The sequence below is a fragment of the Theropithecus gelada genome, chromosome 15 (genome assembly GCF_003255815.1).
Source record: "Theropithecus gelada isolate Dixy chromosome 15, Tgel_1.0, whole genome shotgun sequence".
Lineage (NCBI taxonomy): Eukaryota > Metazoa > Chordata > Mammalia > Primates > Cercopithecidae > Theropithecus > Theropithecus gelada.
Window position 1 is genome coordinate 2,035,943 of NC_037683.1, and position 24,848 is coordinate 2,060,790.

General features: G+C 54.4%; 1 protein-coding gene across 1 annotated transcript in view; it reads left to right on the forward strand.

The window, feature by feature from the left end:
- The window catches only part of QSOX2 (quiescin sulfhydryl oxidase 2), a 39,925-nt gene extending 15,225 nt beyond the window's left edge, over positions 1-24,700 (forward strand). The window contains exons 2-12 of the mRNA XM_025360793.1: positions 3,836-3,936; positions 5,766-5,814; positions 6,620-6,725; positions 6,879-6,969; positions 8,780-8,925; positions 11,562-11,696; positions 11,919-12,048; positions 13,932-14,054; positions 15,362-15,512; positions 19,514-19,702; positions 21,804-24,700. Coding sequence (XP_025216578.1) covers positions 3,836-3,936; positions 5,766-5,814; positions 6,620-6,725; positions 6,879-6,969; positions 8,780-8,925; positions 11,562-11,696; positions 11,919-12,048; positions 13,932-14,054; positions 15,362-15,512; positions 19,514-19,702; positions 21,804-22,351 — 1,769 coding nt within the window. The 3' untranslated portion in view covers positions 22,352-24,700. The remainder of the gene's footprint in view (positions 1-3,835; positions 3,937-5,765; positions 5,815-6,619; positions 6,726-6,878; positions 6,970-8,779; positions 8,926-11,561; positions 11,697-11,918; positions 12,049-13,931; positions 14,055-15,361; positions 15,513-19,513; positions 19,703-21,803) is intronic.
- Positions 24,701-24,848: the final 148 nt, after the last annotated feature.

Genomic DNA, 24,848 nt, shown 5'->3' on the forward strand with positions numbered 1-24,848 from the left:
GAACTCCTGACCTCAAGTGATCCACCTGCCTCGGCCTCCCAAAGTGCTGGGATTACAGGTGTGAACCACCATGTCCGGCCGGGAAGGTTATTTAAAAAGAGCAGCGGCCGGGCGCGGTGGCTCAAGCCTGTAATCCCAGCACTTTGGGAGGCCAAGACGGGTGGATCACGAGGTCAGGAGATCGAGACCATCCTGGCTAACACGGTGAAACCCCGTCTCTACCAAAAAATACACAAAACTAGCCGGGCGTGGTGGCGGGTGCCTGTAGTCCCAGCTACTTGGGAGGCTGAGGCAGGAGAATGGCGTGAACCCGGGAGGCGGAGCTTGCAGTGAGCTGAGATCCGGCCATTGCACTCCAGCCTGGGCGGCAGAGCGAGACTCCGTCTCAAAAAAAAAAAAAAAAAAAAAAAAAAGCAGCATTGGCCGGGTGCTTTATTTATTTTTATTAGTTTATTTTTTATTTTTTTATTATTAGACTTTAAGTTCTAGGGTGCATGTGCACAACGTGCAGGTTTGTTACATATGTATACCTGTGCCATGTTGGTGTACTGCACCCATTAACTCATCATTTACATTAGGTATATCTCCTAATGCTATCCCCCGCCCCCACCATAGGCCCCGGTGTGTGAGGTTCCCCTTCCTGTATCCAAGTGATCTCATTGTTCAGTTCCCACCTATGAGTGAGAACATGCAGTGTTTGGTTTTCTGTTCTTGCGATAGTTTGCTGAGAATGATGGTTTGCAGCTGCATCCATGTCCCTACAAAGGACACAAACTCATTCTTTTTTATGGCTGCATAGTATCTGGGCACAAAGGTGCTTTTTTTTTTTTTAAAAAGTGTGGAATAAAAATGAGTCGTAGAAATTCCCAATAAACAGAATGAAACCATGTGGAATTGTGAGCCAGATAAAAGGCCACAGAAATGAGACACTTCGCCAGGACGCATGGGCTGAGGAGCCGAGGCTGTGGAGGGGTCACCGGTGGGCAGCCCACGGCGGGGCTGCTGGGAGCACCTTCTGTTTCCGCGTCCCCTGCCGTCTGCTGCGCTGACTGGATGAGAGCGCGAACCCTCTGCCGCAGTTCCATGTGGTCTGAGGCTTGAGGAAGGTGTGGCCGGGGGTGCAGGGAGCTCGCGTGGCTTTTCCCTCATCCACTGAAAGTGGCCTCGAAACGTGAATTGGTTTCACGTAGCCAGCGTAAGCAGGAATGGTATTTGGTCATTGTTTCTGAAAGAGGTGTCTTTGTTGTTGTTGTTGTTGTTTTTAAATTACAGAGAGAAAAGACCAGTATCTTAAACAAAGCTGTGGTATATTACGTAGAAAAATAGCAATCTGGGCCGGATGGTGGCTCAGGCCTGTAATCCCAGCACTCTGGGAGGCCGAGACGGGCGGATCACGAGGTGAGGAGATCGAGACCATCCTGGATAACACAGTGAAACCCCGTCTCTACTAAAAAAAAAAAAAAAAAAACAAAAAACAAAAAACTAGCCGGGCGAGGTGGTGGCGCCTGTAGTCCCAGCTACTTGGGAGGCTGAGGCAGGAGAATGGAGTAAACCCGGGAGGCGGAGCTTGCAGTGAGCTGAGATCCGGCCACTGCACTCCAGCCTGGGTGACAGAGCGAGACTCCGTCTCAAAAAAAAAGGAAAAATAGCAATCTGAACCGCTAACACACACAAGCCTTCATATTTGTAGTGTCTGTGATACGTTCCGTCTCTTCCAGGCCTGCTTTTAACAGAACCTCTGAAGTTCGAGATCATAGCTTGTTCTCAGAGAAGACTTCTGACTCTTTTGACATGATTTATAGTCGAATCATTGATTTAGACAAGGGGTCCGAATCAGAATACAAGTCTACAAAGAGCCTTATCAGTGTCTCAGTGACAGGCAGACATACATTCCCATTCAGAAATCACTGGGCTTCTGGTCGCAAGGCTGTGCCACGGCAGCGTCCCACGTGGCTCGCTCCGTTCCTCCAGGCAGGTCTGTTGGCTGGGCGCCTGGGTCTTGCGTCTGCACCTGCCTCTCCCACGGTGTGGCGTGCCCTGCCACACCGCTGACTCTGCCACGGCCTCCACGCTCCATGATAGCCAGCACCCATCCCTTGACCCATTGGTGCCCCTTTAGGCTGTCCCCTCAAAGTCTCAGGGCCTGGAAGGACCCCTACAGGGTGAGGAGCTGGGAAATGTTTGTGAATTGTCGGCAGTGCCATTTTTACATCCCAGAGAAAGAACACACATCTTTTAAAAAGAAAACCTCAGTGGTGAGCTTCAGAAACCATGACTTTGATACTGGTGACTGAAGCACGAGCCGGGCACTCTCCTTCCTCGTGTGAGTCGTTCCTCTGGGTTGCAGTGAGGGCAGGTCTCTCTTTACAGAATTGTCCCAGCTCATCATGAACAAACGGTGAGAGATGACACGTCACCATTTCACTGCAGCCCTAGTGCATTAATGCATTTAGGTCGTGATCACTAAGGAGAGAGGCGTCGCTTGCCTCTGCGTGGAAGCATGCCCCACTGTCTACAAAGTAATCTCACCAAACAAATTAGACAGGCGTCTAGATCTGAGTACCCTGTTACAGAAAAGCCAGGAGTCCAGGGTGCTGTCGGTCAAACCCAGAGAAGGAAAGTGCCAGGACCCACAAGAGCAACCAACAAGCCTGGCTGGGGTCTCGATTCAAACAAACTTTAAACAAATGAACATATAGGGACTTTTTGTTGTTGTTTTTTAAGACGGAGCCTCCCTGTGTTGCTGGCTCACTGTAGCCTCTGCCTTCTGGGCTCAAACAGTCCTCCCACCTCAGCCTCTCAAGTAGCTGGGACCACAGGTGTGTGCCACCAATGCCCAACTAATTTTTTGTGTTTTTTTTTTAAGAGACAGGGTTTTACCATGTTGCCCAGGCGGGTCTCAAACTCCTGAGCTTAAACCTTACCTCCTTGGCCTCCCAAAGTGCTGGGATTCCAGGCATGAGCTGCCATACCCAGTGGAGAGCCTTCATCTTTCAGAGGTAAAGCCTGGTAGATTTCGTGTGGAAATGACGTGCTGTCTGAGATGTGCTTTCGGACGGTTCTGGAAGTGGGTGGAGGCTTTGGCAAAACAGGATTCACCTTGAGCTGATAATTATTGATCTAAGAGGTAGGATGTGTGGGATTTGTTACGTTTTTATCTCTATTTTACTTTCATGTTAGAAATTTTCCATAGTAAAAACTTTAGAGTTAGGAACAAAATATTAAAGTAAAAACTTTAGAGATAGGAACAAAAAATATGGCTCCTTTTAGCCTCCCCAAAATGGCACAGGTGTTCCCGGGTTTGTGGGCAGTGCCTGGGATGGGGTTGGAAACCACTTCACATGTGTCTGTGCGCACGTCCTTGCCCTGAAAGACCCTGCTCAGGTGCTGCCAGTACCTGCTCGCTGGAGTGAGAACATGGGAAAGTTTTTGCCAAACAGCCTGGACCACGTCTGATTAATCTACACATACTTGCTTGCTGTCCTGATGAAGTGCCGGCCGCTGACAGCCGCTTCTGTAACCAGCGCTTTCATCCATCAGGGTGTCATTTAATTAGGGGACCACAGCCTCGTCCCTGCTCCGTGGTGTGCAAGTTCAGCACAAATCCGCTTGTTCTGTGACCATCTGTGGTAGGAGAGGCATCATGCTCTTGGTGGAAGTTCTGTTTCCTAGCTCCACATAGACGCTCTGTGTGGTGAGGGCCCAACTGATGACGTAGAAGGGGTAGGTGGGCTGGTCTCTTAGGTGTCTGCAGCCTGGAGTGGGGACCGCTGGGTCCTGGGCTTCCCGAGAGTTCAGTGCTCACCACACTGAAGGTCATGCCCCTGCGTTTCAGACTGGGCCAGCGCCATCCGCGTGGCAGCTCTGGACTGCATGGAAGAGAAGAACCAGGCCGTGTGCCATGACTATGACATCCACTTCTACCCCACCTTCCGGGTGAGTATCACGGGGTTTCTTGTATGCTGAAATTCGCCACGTCGTAGTGCCTGTGTTTTGGCCTCTCTGGCTCTCTCCTTGAAACTTTGTAGGAATTGTAGGAACTGATGTCTGCTGCGGGCAGCTCTTGGTCCACCCTGTTGTGCTGCAGAAGTGTCTGTGGGACTGTCCATGTTCACACAGCCCCGGTCACATGGAGGGGATGCGTGAAAAGACCTCCTGCAGCCTGCGTGGCCAGAGGGCGCAAGGACACCAGGAGCACGAGGGCTGGCACCCCAGCCTGAAGCCACGCATGTGGTCCGTGTACCACGGGGCTCCCCTCGGTGGAACACACACACACACGTGCACACTCACAGGCACACACACCCACAGGGCCTCTGCCTTCCTGAGCCAGGGTCAGCCCCGCAGAAGACAAGGCTGTGCCCGTTGCTCCCACTAGGGGGCAGAGGTACCTGTGACCTGTTGCAGGCCCGTGCATAGCATGTGTGTACACGCCGGTGCCGCTGCCTCCTGCACGCCTTGACATGGACATCTCCAGAAATGTAGGCGCCTTGGGCCCACTTCCCAGGAAGTTCTGTGCCCCCGTCCTTGTCAGCCCTGGTGCCTTGCTGTGTGGTGTGGTGTCACGTCATGGTGGCTTCCCTTGTGTTTTGGGGGCTGTTGTTTTCACTGTGCTGGCAGCACCTGTGGTCCTGCCCCAACAGGTGCCACGCTGGGCAGCACCGGTGCCAGCCCCGCCCCAGGGCCTCTCGGGGCCTGTGTCGCACGCTTGCTTGCCTGCCCCTGCGTGTGATTACGTCAGGATGGCTTCCTGTTTTGTTTTAGCTTCAGACACAGGTCACGCTGTGCTGTGTGTAAACTTTCGGGCCTCCTTTCCATTACTTAATGGGACGTTGCTCAGATCCACTACGATGCTCATTGGATGGGATTGTCCAGTGATGTCACTCTGAGAACCAGAACCCCCCGTTGCCAGGCATGTGGCCTCTTCCAGGCTTTGGTGGCTTTGAACAGCACTGCTGTGTTCATTCCCGGGCACGGGAAGAGCTGAGGCTGGGAGAGAAGCCACTGGGCCGCGAACCAGGTCTGTGCACAACAGACCTGCAGGGCCAGCAGCGTCAGGCAGTTTCGTGCTCACCCAGGGAGCAGTGCAGTCGGAAGCACCGGCAGCTTCATTTGCATTGCCCTGGCAGCTGCGGTGCCAGCGCATCTGGCTTCATGGGCCGTGGGTGTCACGGGTGAAGTGTCTGCCTGTCGTCTGCACGTTTCCCTCTTGGCTGGCCGGTGCTTTTCTTACCGACCTGATCTCCGCCATCCTGTAACCTTGTCTCCGCCATCCTGTAACCTTGTCTCGTCGCTGTCTTTGATGTGCCCTTTGATGAAGAAAGTTTTTAATTTTAACCTAAGAACCCTTGTCATCCACTCAGAGATACCGTGTGGTGTCTCCTCCTCCTGCAGATCTCTGCGTGGTTACAGCTAACGTTACAGCTCACCATTAGGACACACGCTCACTACCATGTCCCGGAGAGCTGTGTCTTTAGTGATTCCAGCCCAGTTGAACTGTCTTTTGCTTCTAGCCCTGTTGGGTCAGAAGATGTCAATGATGGGACTGCTGATTGGAGCTAACCTTAGCCCCCTCGTAAATCTGACAGGAAACACTAATATGCACAGAGACACGGAGAAGCATGTGGTTTGTCATCAATTTATGAAAACTTTCCGAAGGAAATTGAGTAAAGCTCCTTCTCTAAGGTGACGGTCGTTTTGTTGCTTAAACACATATGCAGATGCCCACGCGAGGCTGCCTCTTACTTGTTCTGTGTTTTTCCTCTTAGTATTTTAAAGCATTTACAAAGGAGTTTACAACTGGAGAAAATTTTAAAGGTAAGGACATAAGCCTTGTATTTTAGTCCCTGCGATTCCCCTCCTAAACCTGCTAAAGACACGCGGTCCCAGAGCCTGGGGAGCTCCCAGCCCGGGCCAGCACCTTTGCCTCTGCTGACCTTTCCTGCCTGCTTTCCCTCAAGAGTTCAGACGTTAATAGCTTCAAAGAGAAATTTTCATTTTGTGATTGGCCTTGCTTGGCAAATATGGTAGTAAAAACTTTTTCAGAGTAAATTTATTATTATAAAAATATCTGGAGATGTACAGATCACATGTACACACCCGATGAATTTTTGCAAACCACCTCACCCAGGCTAGCATCACCCAGTGTGATCAGACCCCTCAGGCCGCACCTGGGGGGGCTCTGCCTGTAAGTGGCCTGGTGGAATTGCCTGGCCTGCTCCTTGCCACGCCCTGGCGGGGGCTCTGCCTGTAAGTGGCCTGGTGGGATTGCCTGGCCTGCTCCTTGCCACGCCCTGGGGGGGCTCTGCCTGCAAGTGACCCGGTGGAGCTGCCTGGCCTGCTCCTTGCCACGCTGTGTCTTGCCATCTGCCTCTGTTGCCTGTCCGTGTGGCCCACCCATGCGTGTCTCATTGCCGTGTGGTCTCCAGTTGTGTGAATCCCGTGCTGTCTGTACCACGCCTGTAGATGGCATTGGGCACACCCGCTGGGATTGCACACGTTGCTGCCACCTGCACCCTGCTGTCTTTGGGCCCCGGGCTGGGACGGGGCTGCTGTCCCTGGGTGTGCACCTGCCCCTCGAGGACAGCTGCACACACCTCTGACCCTGGTGTGCTTCCGGCAGGACCCGACCGAGAGCTGCGAACAGTCAGACAGACCATGATTGACTTCCTGCAGAACCACACGGAAGGAAGCCGTCCGCCTGCCTGCCCGCCCCTGGACCCCATTCAGTGAGTAGCCCCAGGAAGAAGGTGGCTGTTAGACTCACGTTGAGCTGTGCGAGAAGTGTAATAGGTTTCTCTTAAGTGATGTGGCCACTGGAATGTGGTGGGCAACTCGCTGCTGTTGACAGCACTAAAAGCCTCTTTTTTTTCTCTTGAAAGGCCCAGTGATGTTCTTTCCCTCCTTGACAACCGTGGCAGCCATTACGTGGCTATTGTCTTTGAAAGCAACAGCTCCTACCTCGGACGGGAGGTACGGCCTCTGCGTGGGCTCCAGATGTCACACGTGGTGTGATTGGGGTTGGCGGTGCATCAGTGATGAGATTCGTGGATGCCGGTCACTGCGTCGGCGTCTCGTGTCCTGTCTGTGGCTTTAGGTCTTGTTCATTATCGGAAGCGTAGTTAACGTTACTCAGCAAAGTCACTGGTGTCTGTAGCAAACTGTTAGGAGGAATGAGCTTGGCGGTGGGAGGGGTTCAGAAGGTGGCCTAACCCCAGGTTTGAAACTAAGAGAGGGCTTTGCAGAAGAGCTCATTTTTACGACAGGCTCAGCTCACCTTGAGGTCATTGTGTATTTCGCGTGCGGTATTGCTGAGATTTTTTCATTGCTATATTCTGAACGCTCGACATTTTTGCCAAATCCAAGATTCCGTAAAACATTGTTTCTATCATCGTCATACTTTGATTTCACACGTACAGTTCTGAAGCCTCGCTTTTGGCCAGGTCTAAATAAGGTCCAGGGACCAGGTGCAGGGGCAGCCCAGGGAAAGTCATTATTACCAAGTCTTTCCGGAGACGAAAGGCCTCGCCGCGCACACGTTCGCCCAGCGCTCACCCTGAGCTGCTCCTCCTCCTCCTTGCAACCTGATAGGCAACTGTTTTTCTGTCCACTGGGGGGGCCTTGCGTTGAGTGGAGGAAACAGCGTTGCCCCTGCGAGGGCTTTTGGAGACACACTTGGGAAGGAAGCTGCAGACACCCGCGCTGTGACCATCTCGCTTCGTGCCCTGGCTGCCCTCCTGGCACCCCAGCCCCGCCCCCTCCAGGTTTGGTGGTGACGGCAGGATGCCTTCCCGTGGTTGGCAGGGTTCTCCGTGGAGGGCTGAGGAACCGCTAGCGGTGTGTGGCTCTCCCAGACCCCTCGCCCTTGTCCCAAGGCCCCTCGTGCCTTTGCTGTCTGAGGCAGGGCCTCCACACACGCACACCAGAGGCAGGTGTTCCCCCGATCAGAGGTGGGTGTGGGCCCGTGTTGCATGCTCCCCTACCTCCCTGGCATGCTGCTGCGTTTGGGGCAGCCAGGCTCCACCCGTGCAGGAGGAGTGCTCTTCAGCACAGAGTCACGGCACGGCCGAGACACCAGTACGGCCCAAGACTAGTGATCAGCTCTTCGCAGACACACCCAGCTCAGGAGAGGCACGGCCACTTGGGGCGCCCAGTTCACCCCTTTAGCCAGGGCCCTTGGTTTGAGGAGCAGCTGCTTGTGTTGCTCTCTAAGAGAAAGAAAGATATACGCCCGATGTGGTGGCGGCGCACACGGGGTTTCTTCCGAAATGCTGAGATGCCAGTCCTGTGCTCTCTCTGCCACCGAGACCCTGTTGCTGCCCCTTCAGCCTGAGCAGAACCAGACAGGAGCAGGGTGGCTGGGGAGGAGTGGCAGCTCGAGGCCTGCTGCCCCGGCCACGAAGCTTCCACACGCGGGACAAGAGCGTGAGGCCATGGGGCGTGGCTGCTGTGTACAAGGACTCGCTTGACCAGTGTCAGTGTTGTTAGAGGCGCCCTGGTTTTAGAAAGTCAAGTGCAAATTCATGGATAAGGGTGTTCTTTGATTGGTCTGTAAAATTGCCAAGTAACACTGGTTTCTGCGCATGGCGTGTGTGCCATCGGTTGCCTTAAAGTGCGATAGGAATTCAGATGTGCGTGAGGATGTGAGTGAGGGTCTTGCCTGCAGGGGGCAAACTCCGTGCCCTTCTGGGAAAGGTTCCCTGCAAGGCCGTGTATCTGCACGTCGTGTTTTCTGAGAAGCTGCCCACCCCTGTGGAAGTGTCACTGTGTTCTCACCCCCCAGGTGATCTTAGACCTGATCCCGTACGAAGGCATCGTGGTGGTCCGGGCGCTGGATGGGGACAAAGCATTTCTGGAGAAGCTCGGTGTTTCCTCAGTTCCTGCGTGTTACCTGATCTATCCAAATGGGTCGCACGGATTGATTAACGTGTGAGTGCCATGTGGGATCTGGGAACCCGGTGCTGTGCGGAGTTACTGAACAGAGGCTCCGAGTAGACCACGCAAGTCTGGTGTGAGATCCGGGGAGCCCTGGCCCCTCCACCCCACTTCCCTGGGCAGATTTGGGCCCTGGCTCTCAGCCCTTGGGTATTGCTGATCTGTGCTGTGTTTTCGTGGATTTCTGTTTTCTCACTGCTGTGTCCCTGCACCTAGGAGGGGCCTGGTGTGGTGACTCACCAAGAGCCGCAGAGGAAACCGTGGCTAAACCCGCACATGCACAAGGGCTGCTGGGCCAGTGCTTCGGGAGCAGCAGATGCTCCTCAAACACAGCTCTGGGTAGACTCTGGGCTGCAGTTCGATCTGTATCTGGGGCTGGCAGGCAAGCCCGTGTGCCTGCCTCTGCAGAATGAGAAGTAGGGGTGGGCGCCAGGCCCTGCCCCTCACGTTCTGCTCTCTTCTCTAAGAACCGCAGAACCTTGGCAAGCCATTTGCCTCTGCGCGGAGTGCCCGTGTGCCCCTCAGATAAGCCCTTCGCCTCTGCGCGGAGTGCCCGTGTGCCCCTCAGATAAGCCCTTCGCCTCTGTGCGGAGTGTGTGCCCCTCAGATAAGCTCTTTGCCTCTGCGCAGAGTGCCCGTGTGCCCCTCAGATAAGCCCTTCGCCTCTGCACGGAGTGTGTGCCCCTCAGATAAGCTCTTTGCCTCTGCGCGGAGTGCCCGTGTGCCCTTCAGATAAGCCTAACAAAAAAGTAAACAACTTGAATAAGGTTAGAAAAACAGTGAGAAAAATGAGGCTGGGCACAGGTGCATCATTTGAGTCTAGGAGTTCGAGACCAGCCCAGGCAACACAGTGAGACCCCACCTATAGTAAAAATAAAAAACTAGCCGGGCCTGGTGGTGTGTGCCCGTAGTCCCAGCTACTCAGGAGGCTGAGGTGGGAGGATTGCTTGAGCCTCAGAGGTCAAGGCTGCAGTGAGCTAAGATCATGCCACTGCACTCCAGCCTGGGCAACAGAGCCAGACCCTATCTCAAAAAAAAAAGAAAGAAAAGAAAAAAAATGATTGAGAAAGTTAAGTAACATCCTGAGGCTGGAGGGGACCCGGCCTCCTCACCTTGGGAAGAAGGACAGCATGAGGCCAGCCTGCCCCACACTGGGTGGCCCCTTTCCCTGGCCTGAAGCCGAAGCGCCTCCGGCATGTGCGGGTTTAGCCACGGTTGACTCTGTGGCTCTTGGTGGCTCACCACACCAGGCTCCTGGGTGCAGGGACACAGCAGTGAAGATAGGACATGTTTCCTGTCTCTTGGGGCTTCCAGTTTAGCCTCTTCAAAGATCGACTGGGGCATGGAGGGCGCCCTACAGAAGCCCCGAAGACCGCAGCTTCTTAGGTATTTTTCTGTCCTTTTGAAAAGCAGACCAGGCGTGGTGGCTTACCCCTGTCATCCCAGCACTTTGGGAGGCTGAGGTGAGAGGATTACTTGAGCCTAGGAGTCTGAGACCAGCCCAGGTTGATAATGAGACTCCAGACTATGAAAAATAAAACATTAGCTGGGTGTGGCGGAGAGTGCCTGTGGCCACAGCTACTCAGGGTGCTGAGGTGGGAGGATCATTTGAGCCCAGGAGGTTGAGGCTGCAGTGAGCTGAGATTGCACCACTGCACTCCAGCCTGGGCAACAGAGCAAGATCCTGTCTCAAAAATAGGTAAGTGGAAATAAAAAAGATAAAGCTGGAATTCAGGGTAACCACAGAGGCTATTGAGCTTGTTAGGAGATGCTCTGAGTGCTTGGGGACCTCGCTGTGCCGACAAGGTGGCCCATTCCAGGCCTGGGGCACAGCACTGCCCTTGGCAGAGCGGCCTGAACCACTGCCAGAGTGTTAAAAGTATCATATAGACAACTTCTTAGTGTCAAATAATGTTAGTAGTTTTATAGATATTTCAATATTTTTGCAAATATCACTGCTACATTCTGTCTTTGGAAACAAGCTCCACGTCACACTGAAGTGCTCAATAATGGCATTGAGGGTGTCCTCAGAAGGCGGCTCCACCCTGTCCACACGGGGCGGGCACACAGGGGGCTCAGCTCCACCCTGTCCACATGGGGCGGACACACAGGGGGCTCAGCTCCACCCTGTCCACGCAGGGGGCTCCGCTCCACCCTGTCCACACAGGGCGGGCACGCAGGGGGCTCAGGGGCCTGACTTGAGGGAGGGCTGACGTCCACCCCAGGCCCTGACTTCCAGATGCCCCACTCAGGGCTGGCAGATTGTGGGCGCGTCGGCGAAGGCTCTTAGGCATGTCGGAAATCTCAGTCAGAATAAAGCTGATCTTGGCAGATGCTCAACCCAGCTTTACAAAACGCCTTAAGTTCCCCACAAACGTAAATGAGTCATAGTACTTACGACAAGTGGAACTGGCTATACATCTGTGGATTTGGTGTGTCTCCTCTTATCCCCAGGTGGAAGCTCAGCCGCGGCCCAGGCGGGGTGTCGGCTGTCCCCACGGACCCCCAGTCCCCAGTACATGCCCGAAGGATGGATGGGGTGGCCCAGAGCTTTCCTGAATGCCGAGGGCTCCTGCTTCAGGATTTTATAAAGGAGGCTCTTCTCACCTTTGCCCTCCCGTTTCTCACAGCGTGAAGCCTCTGCGGGCCTTCTTTTCCTCTTACCTGAAGTCATTGCCGGATGTGAGGAAAAAATCGCTTTCCTTGCCTGAAAAGCCAAACAAAGAAGAAAATTCAGAAGTCGTGGTTTGGAGAGAATTTGACAAGCAAGTATTCATTTTGAACTGAAGCCCCCGGGGGACAGCGCGGGTAGACCGAAGGCTGCGTGCTTGCTGGGCAGGCTCACTCAGAAACCCACCCCAGCCGCTGAGGGCCGCTCAGGAGCCCTCCCTGGGGCCCCGGGAGTCCGTGGGGAGGAGCCAGGCCAGGGAGAGGTGCTGTGGAGGGAAAGGCTGGGCATTCCCTGACTCTGCCGTGTCCCGTCGTAGGTCCAAGCTGTACACGGCGGACCTGGAGTCAGGGCTGCACTACCTCCTGCGGGTGGAGCTGGCAGCCCACAAGTCCCTGGCTGGAGCAGAGCTGAAGACGCTCAAGGACTTTGTGACTGTCTTGGCTAAGGTTTGGGACGGTTCTGGTCTGGGCTGTGTGTGGGAATTTGGCCTTGCGCAGAGTGGGCCCTGGGGGCCGTCGGACCCTGCGGGGGCTCCGCCGTCTCCACTGAGGTGCTCTCCACGTTGCTTTGTCCGCTCAGGCCTGTGCCGCAACTCATTCCACCTGTTTTCCCAGTGCCTCCTGCGTCCCATGCTGTTCCCAGCACTGGGGCTGGGGTGGTGGCTATGGAGAGGGGCGGGGCCATGAGCCAAGCGCCTGTTGGAAAAACCCAGCTTTGGCTTCCTGGAGAGGAGACGGAGGAGGGAACGGAGGCGCACACCTCAGCTGGCTCTCGGAGGAGCGGTGCACAGGGGCTGGGCGGGAGAGGGAAAGGCAGGGGCCGTGCAGATCCAGGTGGGGTGTGCACCTGCTCTGCCAGCCAGGTTCAGGGAGGGGTCCTGGGGGCTTCACACTCAGCACCATCACAAGCATAGATATGGTGTCTGAAACCACTGAGGGGGTTGCCAGGAGCGGGCAGAGATGCAGCCCAACAGAGCTCAGGCCTGGCTGTGCCCAGGGCCAGGCTGAAGAGGACCAGCCAAGGAGGTGGCCAGGTGTAACTCCATGAGCTCAGTTACTTGTTACTGTCTAAATGACCAGGAGGCTTAGGCTTAAACTATTTCTCTTGCCAAAAATAAGATGCTAGTGATAGAATAATTTATAGTCAGCACTTTGGATAGAGTTTACTTACAATGTGATTTTTGAAAAGTACAGGAAGCCTTGAAGGACCAGAGGCACCGCACATGAATGCACGAGCATCGCCTCGGCAGGTTTTTACCCCACGGTGCCATCCAGAGTTCAGAAATCTCTAGCTGGCCTCGTTTCCTTTAAGAAAGTGTCCTGCTAATCTGTCCATCATATTAGCGGAGGACAGTGTGGCTCTTAGTGGTGATGGCCGCCGGCCAGCTAATTCGCTGGAGTCACACAGCTGTTGCGAGGCAGACCCGCTCTCCTCTCCCCGCTTCTCTGTCTTCCCAACTCAGTCTAGTTAGGCCTGGAGCTTTTACACTTGTGCTCTAGGTAACCCCTTAGGCCAGGGTATTAATCAGTTATTCTGGATATTTTTCTGAACTTTATTTGGATGTCCAAAATAAATTTGATATTGGTAAATTAATCATGGTACTTTTTAACCTGCGTGGGAGAGTAATATATTGGACTCAGCTGAAGATGCCGGTGTTTCTGGTCCGGCATTGCCACCCGTGAGATTTCAGCTCGGGTTTTCGGAGCTCTTTCGGCAGCCTGCGTTTTGCACGGTTTGTGGTGTAGCAGCTGATCGGAGTTCCTCCTAAAAAGACAGAGCCCTGGGATCTTCTCAGCCAGATGCCTCCCTAAGCTGTGTTGATATCAGCCAGCCTCACGGCCCACACGAGGCCACAGGCAGTTAGCCCCGGCTGCCGGCACCTGTGCACTGCCGCGCGCCCTTCACACAGTCAACGATGACGGAAGGGAAGCCCAGCGGGCAGGCAGGTGGGGTCAGCGCAGCTCCTCGTGAGGAAGGCAGAATAAATCAGCAAGCCCTCGCCAGTTCCATGATGAGTCACACACCTTGACCTTGCCTGTCACTTGGAGGGAGCGAGGCCATGGGCACAGGTGGGTGAGCTGCAGGCATGGGCTGGAGAAAGGCATGGCCATGGGCGCAGGCTGTCCTGGGGAGAGGCGCTGGCTGGACGCCTGCCCCCCGGCCCCTCAGGTTTCCTGCCTCCCATCAGAGAAACCCGAGTTCTGAGAGGCCCCGTCCTAGGTTCAGCCCCTCCGCAGATGGAGTTGCTTGTCCTTGGAGGTGCTGCGCCGGCGGTGGGGGCGGGCCCGGATTGGGTCTGTAGCTCTCCAGTGGCTCCTTTCTCGTGCAGCTGTTCCCTGGACGACCACCAGTCAGGAAGCTGTTGGAGACGCTGCAGGAGTGGCTGGCCAGCCTTCCCCTGGACAGGATCCCCTACAACGCCGTGCTCGACCTGGTCAACAACAAGATGCGGGTGAGCCCCCGAGCCCTTGCCAGCCACGCCGCGCCCTCCTTCCCTCGCCCTTAGCTGGTGCGTCTCCCTGCTCAGGGCCCGGGCTCCACTGTGATGAAGGGGAGCGGCGACTTACTGTCTCCATGACAGTGTCATGGCTACGGCCTCCTGTCTGCCTTGGCAGCGTCATGCTGGGGCTTCAGTTTGAGGACAGCTCACCAAAAGTGCACTGTGACCACCTGTCCTTTGGACAAAATGGGGTTTTCTCAAGCAGTGTAGTACTTGGGCTTTTTAAATTTAGTAAGCCAATCTAAGGAAAAATGTTGTATTCAGTAAGTGTGGGCAGTCCTGCCGGAGCTTTCCCCAAGACCAGCTGCCAGCAGGTGCTAGTCTTCACTCAGGGGACCAGCACCCCGAGCGGTCCTGGCATTCCCTCTTGCCGTTCCCTCCTTAGTCCAGATCAGCAGCTTCTCTGTGGCCCCCAGAGCATTTAGTCATGGGCAGTAAACCCACCATGCTGCTTGTCCGACGCCCCCGTGGCCGGCGTGGTCAGCGTGGCCGGTGTGGTCAGTGGCACACAGCAGGTCTTCTGGGAATCCTATAAGGTGCACTTACCATGTTGTGACTTTGCCAGCTTTGTCATTTGCTGGCTGCAGCTGAGAAGCAGATGGTGCTGGGCTTCTTGCCTGAGTCTGTCTTCCACCTTGACTCCACTCTGAGCTCGAGGTCGTGGGCGCACCCTCTCACGTGACTGTGACGTAGGACATCTCCCTCTAGCGCGCGTCCCGGGCTCAGGAGTCCTTAGGGAGGGAAAGGTGGATGAGACACAAAACCAAACCGAACGGAATCTGCCCAGGGCTCACAGCCCTCCCAGGCCAGCAGTCACCCGCTCCGAGGGCCACCCCATTGCTTCTCCAAAGTGAACACACCTTGTTTCTTCTGGCCGAGAGTTATTTGATGGTTGAGCTTTTGTATGTTGTTAGTTGCCTTTTCTCTTAATACTGTCCTTACAACTAATTCTAATTTAAAAGAAAGGGTGAATAATTTTTATGGTTAACATTACTGGTTTATCAAGATACAGAAGAACTCTCTCTTCTCTTCAGAGTGGCTTGAGAGCTCCTTTAGTAAAGGAGACCATTTCCTCTCGTTTGTTTTATTGAATTTAAATTTGCGTATGGTAGGAGGCACAGATCTTGTGTGTACAGTTGATACAGCTTCAGTAAACCACACCCCCATTAACCACCCCCCCAGTCAAGAAGGTATCTGTCGACTGTTTTTAATTTCAACAATTATCTTTTATTCTTTGGGGTTTGTTTTTTTTTTTCCAGATTTCTGGAATATTCCTTACTAATCACATAAAGTGGGTTGGATGTCAAGGAAGCCGATCTGAGTTGAGGGGTTACCCGTGTTCTCTCTGGAAACTGTTCCACACTTTGACTGTCGAAGCCTCAACCCACCCAGACGCCCTGGTTGGCACAGGTAAGCTGTCCCTGTACAGGCCGGAGGGGCCGATGGACTGCCCAACACGTTAACCCAGCCGGTGTGTGCGAAGGCGCGTACTGCTGTATGTGAGGCAGCGTGTCGCCAGGGCACCAAGGCAGGGGAACCGCACTTCAGACTCCGCCCACAGGCAGCTTACCCAGGGCTGTGGCTGCGGGGGCACCAGTTCCCCTTGTCAGAACTCACAAGGATGTGCGTGGCTAACGTGCAGGAAATAGACCATGGAGAAGAAAGGGAATGCTGGCTGGGAATTTTCCTGCAGTGTAAACTCCCTGTTTTTTGCTTTAAAAAGACAGAATAGGACGGGCGCGGTGGCTGAAGCCTGTAATCCCAGCACTTTGGGAGGCCGAGATGGGCAGATCACGAGGTCAGGAGATCAAGACCATCCTGGCTAACACGGTGAAACCCTGCCTCTACTAAAAAATACAAAAAACTAGCCGGGCGAGGTGGCGGGCGCCTGTAGTCCCAGCTACTCAGGAGGCTGAGGCAGGAGAATGGCGTGAACCCGGGAGGCGGAGCTTGCAGTGAGCTGAGATCCGGCCACTGCACTCCAGCCTGGGCGACAGAGCGAGACTCCGTCTCAAAAAAAAAAAAAAAAAAGACAGAATAAGTGAAATCTATTTGGAGAGGTGTTTTCATTATCAGCTGTTGCATAACAAATCACCCCGAAATTTAGCAGCCAGAACTTCCCATGGTGATGAGCTCACAGTTTCTGAGGGTCGGGCATGGCCTCATCTGGGTCCTCGTCTTCAGGATTGGTCAGGCTGCAATCGGAGTGTCAGCGGGGCCTGGGGGGTCACCCGAGACCCACCTAGGGAGAGTGGCTTCCCAGCACCCTCATGGGGCAGAGAGCAGGGCACACCTCCTTGCACGTGGCTTGCCTAAGGCCCTGAGCTCCATGCTGGCTGTTGACTGCAGGCGCTTAGGGCCTCTCCGTGGGGCGGCTCACATCATAGCAGCAAGCCTCCTGAGCGAGCCAGTGAGAGGGTGGCCATCCGAGGACGACATTCCGTCACCTCTGTCAGATTCTGCTCAGTAGTCAGTCACCAGGCCCAGGCCACTCGCAAGGGGTGGACATTACAGGCGGGGTGAGTATAGGTGGCATGATCTCTGGGGACCGTCGCAGAGGCTGCCCACCGCAAGGGGTTAAAACCTATAAAACTTTGAAGTTGGATTTAATAATTTTCAATTACTAAGAAATAGATAAAATGAAATTTTCTGTCCTTTACAGAACACTAAAGTATGTATTGGATTTTTTATTCCCTCTGAATTTTGATGTGCGTGTGCTTCTCAGTTGAAGCAGTGATTCAGGTTCATTAATGTTTACTTGAAAGCCGAAGTGGAGTCTTGACTCACACAGTTCAATACTCTTTCCAGTAAAATTCTCAAATTCTTTTACAGTTCTTTTTTGCCACATAACAAACTAGCCTAAAATGCTGGGGCTTACAGCAGCCACCACTGTGTTTGCTTATCATGCTGTGGGTCAGCAATTTACACTGGGCTTGGCTGGGCAGTTCTTCTGTGAGTTGCTGCTTGGGCTCACTTGCGTGTCTGCCTTCATCTGGTGGCAGCTGGTCAGTCCAGGGGACCTTGGAATGCCTCGTGCTCCTGAATGTGGTTTCCCCACCAAGTAGCACCAGGTTCAGGCAGGACCTCCCCGAGAGGCTTCAGTGTGGAGTCACATACTATCACTTCTGCCGTATCCTGTTGATCTAGCCTAAATTCCTGGTGAGAGAAATAGATTCCACCTGTTAATGGGAGAAGCAGCAAAGTCATATTGCGGGAGAGTGTCCTGGGATGGGGGCACTGTAGTGGCCATCTGAAAATCTACTGTTTTGGCCCTCCTCAAGGTGACACTGGATTACTGCTTCTCGAGGGTCTGGTTAGGGGAGAGGGTGGGTTTTAACCTCAAATCCTTTTCATAATGATACAGAAAAAAAGAGTAGTATGTTTTGGGGGAGAAACGTTGGGAGCTGTCCAAACAGAAATTGAAATCAGAGCATCTACACTGCCTGATCTAATGCCCAGCCAGACCATGTAAACCTGATTCTGGGCCATGCACAAGGTTCACACCTGTAATCCCAGCACTGGAGGCTGCAGTGAGCCGAGATCATGCCACTGCACTCCAGCCTGGGCAAAAGCAAGACTGTCTCAAAAAAAAATAAAATAACTGTTTCTGAAACGTGAGGCTGAGTTAGGAAACCTCACGTTTACACACGGAAAGTTCTGGTGAGGAGATGAGCTGACACGCCATCCCCCTTTCCATCTGCTCTGATCACATGGGCACACGCAGGCCTGAGCCAACACGCCGTCCCCCTTTCCGTCTGCTCTCATCACACGGGCACATGTGGGCATGAGGAACGGCTCCTTGAAGGCAGTGTGGGTACAGTGTTGGCTGAGGGAAGAAGTTGAATGACCAGGGTATTTGATTTTAAACTATGCTAGCACCAGGCCTAGTGTAGTGGAATGGTAAGAGCAGCGTGATGGCAAAGCATACCGCTGACAAGACCCTCAGCGCTCCTTCCTCCCATCAGCATATTGGAAGCAGCCTCCAGGAGTAGCCTCCTGCCAAGAGAATTGGGTCAGTGGCGACCACAGGATTAAGTCTTGGAAGGTTTTTCTTCTCTTTGCTGTATGTTTAAGCCCCATCTAGTAAAATGCCTGCGAAGGCCTCTAATCCCCCCACAGGTAGAGGTTTATGGTTCTTGTCCACTTTAAAGATTAGGGTGGCCCCATGCTTGCGGCGATGTGGGGAAGAGGGAGGGGGATTACGTGGAGATGCAAGGCAGATGTCCGTGGAGCCCTCCCGGCAGGAGAGCAGGACAGACGGGCCAGGTCACAGGGCCGGCGCCTGAGACACCGCCCAGCTGCCTGTGGACACACTCAAGGCCGAGGAGGAGGTGCTCTGCTCTACTCTCACCACCTCTGGGTGAAATAAACAAGAAGTGTCGGGATTAAGGATTGACCAGGACGCTGAGCTCAGGGCCTGCACGCAGCTGTGCTTTGCAGGGAGCCACAACAAGCGTCAGGCCTTCGCTTGCGCGGGAAGCTCCCCCAGGGCCTGCTGTCGATGAAGACGGATTCATTCGCGAAAGCATGTCTTTTTTTAATGCTGACATGTAATCTGTTTTAATCTCATGGGTCTCCTGTCTGTGCGTTCAAGCTCCCGTGTCGGTCGTCTGAGCGGGGACTGCCGAGCCCTGCCCCGTGCTGCCCCCTTGGTTTTCTTAGGGGTTCCCCTTGGGTGCGGTGCTGGCCACTTCCTGCCGCCTGCGGGCAGGGCTTTGCTTTCCTGAGACGCGCATTCGTTCACAGCATCTGCAGGCACCCTGGCCTGTCCACGACTGTTTTTACGTTCGGTGGCACAGACTCTGGCTTGTGGGTACACCTGTCCCAGTGCCTGCCCACCCACTCCACATCCTCACGCCCGTGGCTGGCAGCAGCCTAGAGTCACTTCCTAAGGCCGTGTCCCCACTTGGGCTGGTGTCCTGCAGGGCTTTCAGACACGACAGCTGCAGATTTTGAATGAGCAGCGTCATTGCCCTGGCACCAGCCTCTGGGAGTTACTTGTAGGGCAAGAGAGACTGCACCCAGCTGGCAAATCCCAGGGAAGAATCATTGCTTGGCACTGCGGGCGTTCTGGCACAGACGGCCGGAAGCCTGGTGGGAGGTTCGTGGAGCTCCTGGAAAGGCTCCTTGGGGCCCTGGCGGCCGAGTCTGTGGCTCATCCTGGCACGTCCACCCTCTGGGCTGTCCATGGTCATCGTGTCTCCAGACACTGCGGCACCCGTGGGCATGTTGGACATCTTGGCCGGTGCTGGCTCCTGGTCTGTGCCCACAGCCTGAGGCCCCGGGGAGACGTGAGGTGGCTTCCTGACCTGTCAGGAGCAGTTTCCCCCAGGGCTCTCTGGACAGGCGTGGGGTCACGTACCTGCTATTGTCAGCACCTACCATTGTCAGCGGTGTTTCTTCCCCTGCAGGCTTTGAAGACGACCCGCAGGCTGTGCTGCAGACGATGAGGAGGTACATTCACACCTTCTTTGGGTGTAAGGAATGTGGTGAGCACTTTGAGGAAATGGCTAAAGAATCCATGGATTCGGTGAAAACCCCCGACCAAGCCATCCTCTGGCTTTGGAAGAAACATAATGTGGTGAACGGCCGCCTGGCAGGTGAGAAGCCCCTGGGCGTGGGGGGCTCAGCACGGGCGGAGGGAGGCCCTGGTCCTGGGACAGCACGGATGGCGCGGCTGCGGTGGGGCTTGGCCCTGAGCTTTGCGGCCTTGTGCCACCCACCGTGCTGATGGGATCAGGACTTGGGTGGCTGGGAGCTGCCAGAGCCTCAGCCTTTCCCAGGCTGCTTCTGTCCCCGGCTTTCTAGATGGTTCTCTCACTCGGGGGGGCTCTTGGACCCTCATGGGAATGGGCGTGGCTCTTTCTTCCCCCGTCAGTGCTCACTGGTGCCCGTTAGACTCTATGTTTTCGTGGCTCTTTCTTCCCCCGTCAATGCCCACTGGTGCCCGTTAGACTCTGAGGATGTTTTCGTGGCTCTTTCTTCCCCCCATCAGTACCCACTGGTGCCTGTTAGACTCTGAGGATGTTTTTGACTCTGGAAAGCTTGGAACGTGATTAATTTTTGACGAGGAATTTTAGTAGCATGAAAATTTGTTGTCCAAATGTAAACCAAACCTTTCAAAGTGGTTTTGTTAAAAAAAAAATAATTAAATAGAGCACATGTGTTTTCTCAGAGTCAAGTACTTCAAACTGTTCCTAAATCAGTGGCAGATTAAAATTAGGCTTAAAAATAATTCCACTGAGAAATAAATCTTAATAGAGATGAATAGAAAATGCCACTAAACTATTGGTTTTTATTTAATCCACTGTATTAGAAAAACATATTACAGCTGAAGCACTAAAGAAATTGGTTTTTCTTTGGCCTGAGCCTGACTGCCGGGGCCGGGGTCATGTGGTGAAGGCACCGCGTGTCTGTGGGATTTGTTCCCTTGGTCAGCGCAGCTCCTCCGCCTCTCCACCCTGGCAGCCTCTGCATTGCCGCCACCCACAGCGCTCCGTGTGCTTTCCCCGAGCCATCGGCTCTGAGGCAGTAGGACCAGGACCCTCACCAGGCCTGTCTGGACCTGGAGCCCCTGCTGTTACCTGTGGCCCCAGCCTGCGTGTGCCCCCACCACTCCAGTCATGAGGCTGCAGCAGAAAGGGGCCTTACAGCCCAGTGTGATTGTCCCTCCCGAGAGTCCCGCCCCACCCAGTCGTACCTCCAGCCTGTGCTTCGAGACCCAAGCTCCTGGGAGGCCCCTCGGAGATCTGCCCGGGGTCTTCTGCCCAGGACGCACGCCTGACTTCACAGTCCTGTGAGGCTCTGGCAGCTTCTGACCAAGCGCCGCTGGTCTGTGCTTGTCCCCTCTGGCTTCGTCTGCAGCATCTGGCACCGGTTAGCAGGATAGGCAGTCAGTGATTGGCCCGAGCCGGGCATCTCTTGATTTCAGGCACGTGTGAAGTCCCCCAAACAAACGTGGTTGCGTTTACGTTCACTTCTGGAAGCTCTCTGAGGGCGGCCGGGTGTCAGCAAGTTGGCTGGCAGGGGCTGGGAGAGTTGGGAGGCGCCATCTGCCACGGCTTCTGCATGACGGATGCCTGTTGGGCCCGGGAGTGAGCAGGTGTCACTTTGGAAACGAGTTTTGGAGATTTGAAGGGATTTGTAGTCTGGAAAGGGCCCGTGTATCTGAAGTGCAGTGGAAATTCACTGCTGCTCCTCTGCCCTTTCCTGAAGGTGCACCTGAGGCCCCCTGTCCATAGAGCCCAGGTGGCCGGGGCACTGTGGGTAGTGGGCCTCAGGTGCACCCTCAGGAAAGGGCAGAGGGGCAGCAGTGAGGGGAGGGGCACACAGGCAGCACTGGGTGGACAAAGGCTTCAAGGTGAGAGCTGCGTGCTCCGTTTTGGAAGCAGAGTGCTGGGTGGTTTGGGACAGGTGCGGTCCGGGAGGTGGCGGAGGCTGAGCGTGTAGCGTCCCCTTACTTGCAGGCGTGGGAACCGGCAGAGGGGAACATGTGCGCAGGGGCCTGCAGAAGCAGGATGTTACCTGGGCCGCACTGCAAGGGAAGGGTGGTGGGAAGGGCAGGGAGGGAGGCCTGGCAGGACCCTGGGCTGGGGCAGCGGAGGCCCGCGGTGGTGGGAGTAGGAGTCCGGTTGCCTCACGCTGCACGTGGCTCCACAAAGCCCCCTTACCTCAGGCTCTCCCGCTTCCTTTCCTTCCTAGGCCATCTGAGTGAGGATCCCAGGTTTCCAAAGCTTCAGTGGCCCACTCCGGACCTCTGCCCAGCCTGCCACGAGGAAATTAAGGGCCTGGCCAGCTGGGATGAAGGCCACGTGCTCACGTTCTTGAAGCAGCACTACACCCACGACAACCTCTTAGACACGTATTCTGCAGACCAGGGGGATTCCGGTGAAGGAGGAGCCCTGGCCAGGGGTGAGGAAGAGGAGAAAAGACTCGCTCCCCCAGAGATGTCCCGTGGAGAGCGAGACGCCCAGAGCGTCCGTCCACCCAGTGCGCCGGGCCCCAGGCCTGCCCTTCCAGACAGCTTGCACCACAGCTTGGACGTGAAACTCCGGGATCCGGATGGGCCCGGGGTCCACAAGGAGGTGGGGGGCGCTGCACCCTTCCTCGGAGTTGACTTCTCCAGCCTGGACATGAGTCTCTGTGTCGTGCTGTACGTGGCCTCGTCCCTGTTCCTCATGGTGATGTACTTCTTCTTCCGGGTGAGGTCCAGGCGGTGGAAGGTCAAGCACCACCACCCGGCCGTGTGAGTGCCCGGGCGCTGCCAGCCATGGCGGAAGCTCCCTCGGAGGCAGCCCTGCCCTGTGCCACCTGCAGCTTTAACATGATCAGGGATTTTATAAACACGTGGGCCTGCTTTCACGTCGGACGGCACCTTTTGGCTTCCAAGTCCTGGTTTTACGAACGCTCTTCTAACAAGGGAAGAGCACGGGGTAATTTTGTGGGGATGTTTGCATTCCTGGCATACTCAAGTCTGTTCATGCTCCTTTTGCAGGTCCTACAGCAAAAAGACTTCGGTATTTTTACTCTTCTAGATCTAAAAAAGAGGGTGGGGAGTCCAGGCCAAATAGTGTAGCCCACACACTTTCATCTCGTTTCCTCGACTCTGCCTCATCCTGCAAGGCCTTCTTTTTGTATTTGGAGAAGAACCTCGCCTGCAGCCCCCGCGGCTCCCGGCTCCCCCCGCAGCACCCCCTGCACCCTCTACTCCCTTGCCTCCCCCACCCCCGCTTCCCCTGCACCCCCTGCCCCCGGCTGCCAGGTGTTTTCCTTTGGCCGGGCGGGGACAGAGCAGAGTTCCAGGGACTATCCTGTGCTTGTGGCTGCTTCCCTAGGGCAGGTTCCTGAGGGCTCTCGGTGTTCCACGCCAGATGTGGGGAATTCAACAGAGGAGGAGCCAGGGAATTCTGTGGCTGTGCTGCATCTCAGAAAATAACCCCCAGAGGCCTCGGGCAGTGGACTTGGGGGTTGGAAGGATGGCGGCTCATTTAACCCTCAGAGGCAGCGCCTTTGTCTATCTGGTGACGAGAGAGGCAGGTAAATGGGGGCCATTTGGCCACTGGTCCCTGGAGGGCAGCTCTGGGATCAGTGGGCAGTGCTCTGAGCAGAGGCCCCTCTGTTGGGGGGTGGGGAGGAGAGCGGTCTGCCCTTGGGAGCACAGGCCCCAGGGAAACTTCTAAAGCCCCTTGTGTTGTCTGCTCATCACCCAGCACCAGAGGCGTCTGCCACACACTCAAGCGTCTCACTCGGCCCGTGGAGGGGCGGAGGTGGCAGGGGCCTGCACCAGGCTGCTTTGCCTGAAGCTGTTTTGGGAAGCGTCTCCACACAGGCACTGATCTCCCAGGCTTTGGTCGTGATTTTTTTTACCATTTCATAATTTTAAACATTGTTTTTAAACCCAAAACATTTAGTGGTCAGTTGCCTCTGAAGATTTAAACAAACAAATACACTATTTCTGGGAACATTTATATTGAGATTCTTTGTGGCTGTTGGTGTGTCTCACAGGCAAAATTTGATTTGGCTAAAATAGACTGTCATGTATTTGTGTGCCCGTGTGTGTGTGTGTGTGTGAGAGAGACTTTGACAATTGTATTTTTTCCACTTTGCCTACTTTATGTTGTGTACTCCTGTGTTTACTAACGAGTTGATCACATGGATGTATTCATAAGACCCCTGTAATATTGATGTGATTGTTGCCACTTAAGAAAAAAAGTCAACAGCTGATTCCTTAAACAACTGTCACAGAATGGCTGGGCTGAGAACGCTGCCCAGGGCCCTGCAGCTGGTGGGAGAGGTGTCTGGTGGGAGAGGGGTCTGGTGCCTCGGCCTCCTGCTTCACGTCTCTCACTCGAGAGTTGCTTATGGTTTCACACTTTTTAACCCCTCTGTGCTTTAGCAGCCGTGACCTTGCCTTCGTTGCTTCATCCAGTGCAGGCCTGGGTTATTGAAGAAACCAGTGTGTTTCTCTTTCAGTTTGAAAACCAGGCAGGTTTACACATGGGTTTCAGTGTATTTGCCTTTGAACCCTTTAAACTAAACTTTTGCCTCTTGGCTAGTGTTGAATATATTCAGCTGGGGTGGCCTGGGGTGACCTGGGATGGTGTTGTGGTTTACCGTCTCGTCTCCAGCTTCAGCCTTTCCAGAAACCCTTGCGGAGGGCAGTGTTGGCTGCTTTCCTCCTCATATTGCAGTTCGAGGTCACCACTATTTGGGGGACAAGCTTGCGTCCTGCTGAAGGGCAGGATTTTCAGCAGAGGGTCAGTGGTGGGGCTGGGCCATCGTGGAGGTGGCCTCGGGTTGTAATGCCATGCCCAAACACACCTCGTGTGGCCTGCTCAGAGCTGGATGCCGCCTTTAGGCAATGTTTAGAGTCTATTTTCTAAAGTTTTAAGTATTTTAAGAGGTATTGAGACTAATGAATATAATAGTTCAGTAATTTAAATGCTTATTTATTTTCAATGGAAGGATTTTTATTAAAAAGAAGCAAATCGACATGGAAATGTCAGTGAAATTTCTTACCTGCAAGGAAAGTGAACATTTTGTATTTAAGTAAACTATGATGTACACATTTTAATAAAGAAATCTGACATTTGAAAAAATGGTGATTCTTTTGAAATGTGAACCAGCTCTACCAATGGGAGTTGTGGTAGAGGCGGTGGGTGCAGAATGGACCCTTCTTTCTGTTCACAGACTGGACATCTGAAATCCTAGAATTTCTTCTGTCGAAGGAGACAGCCCAAGGGTGAG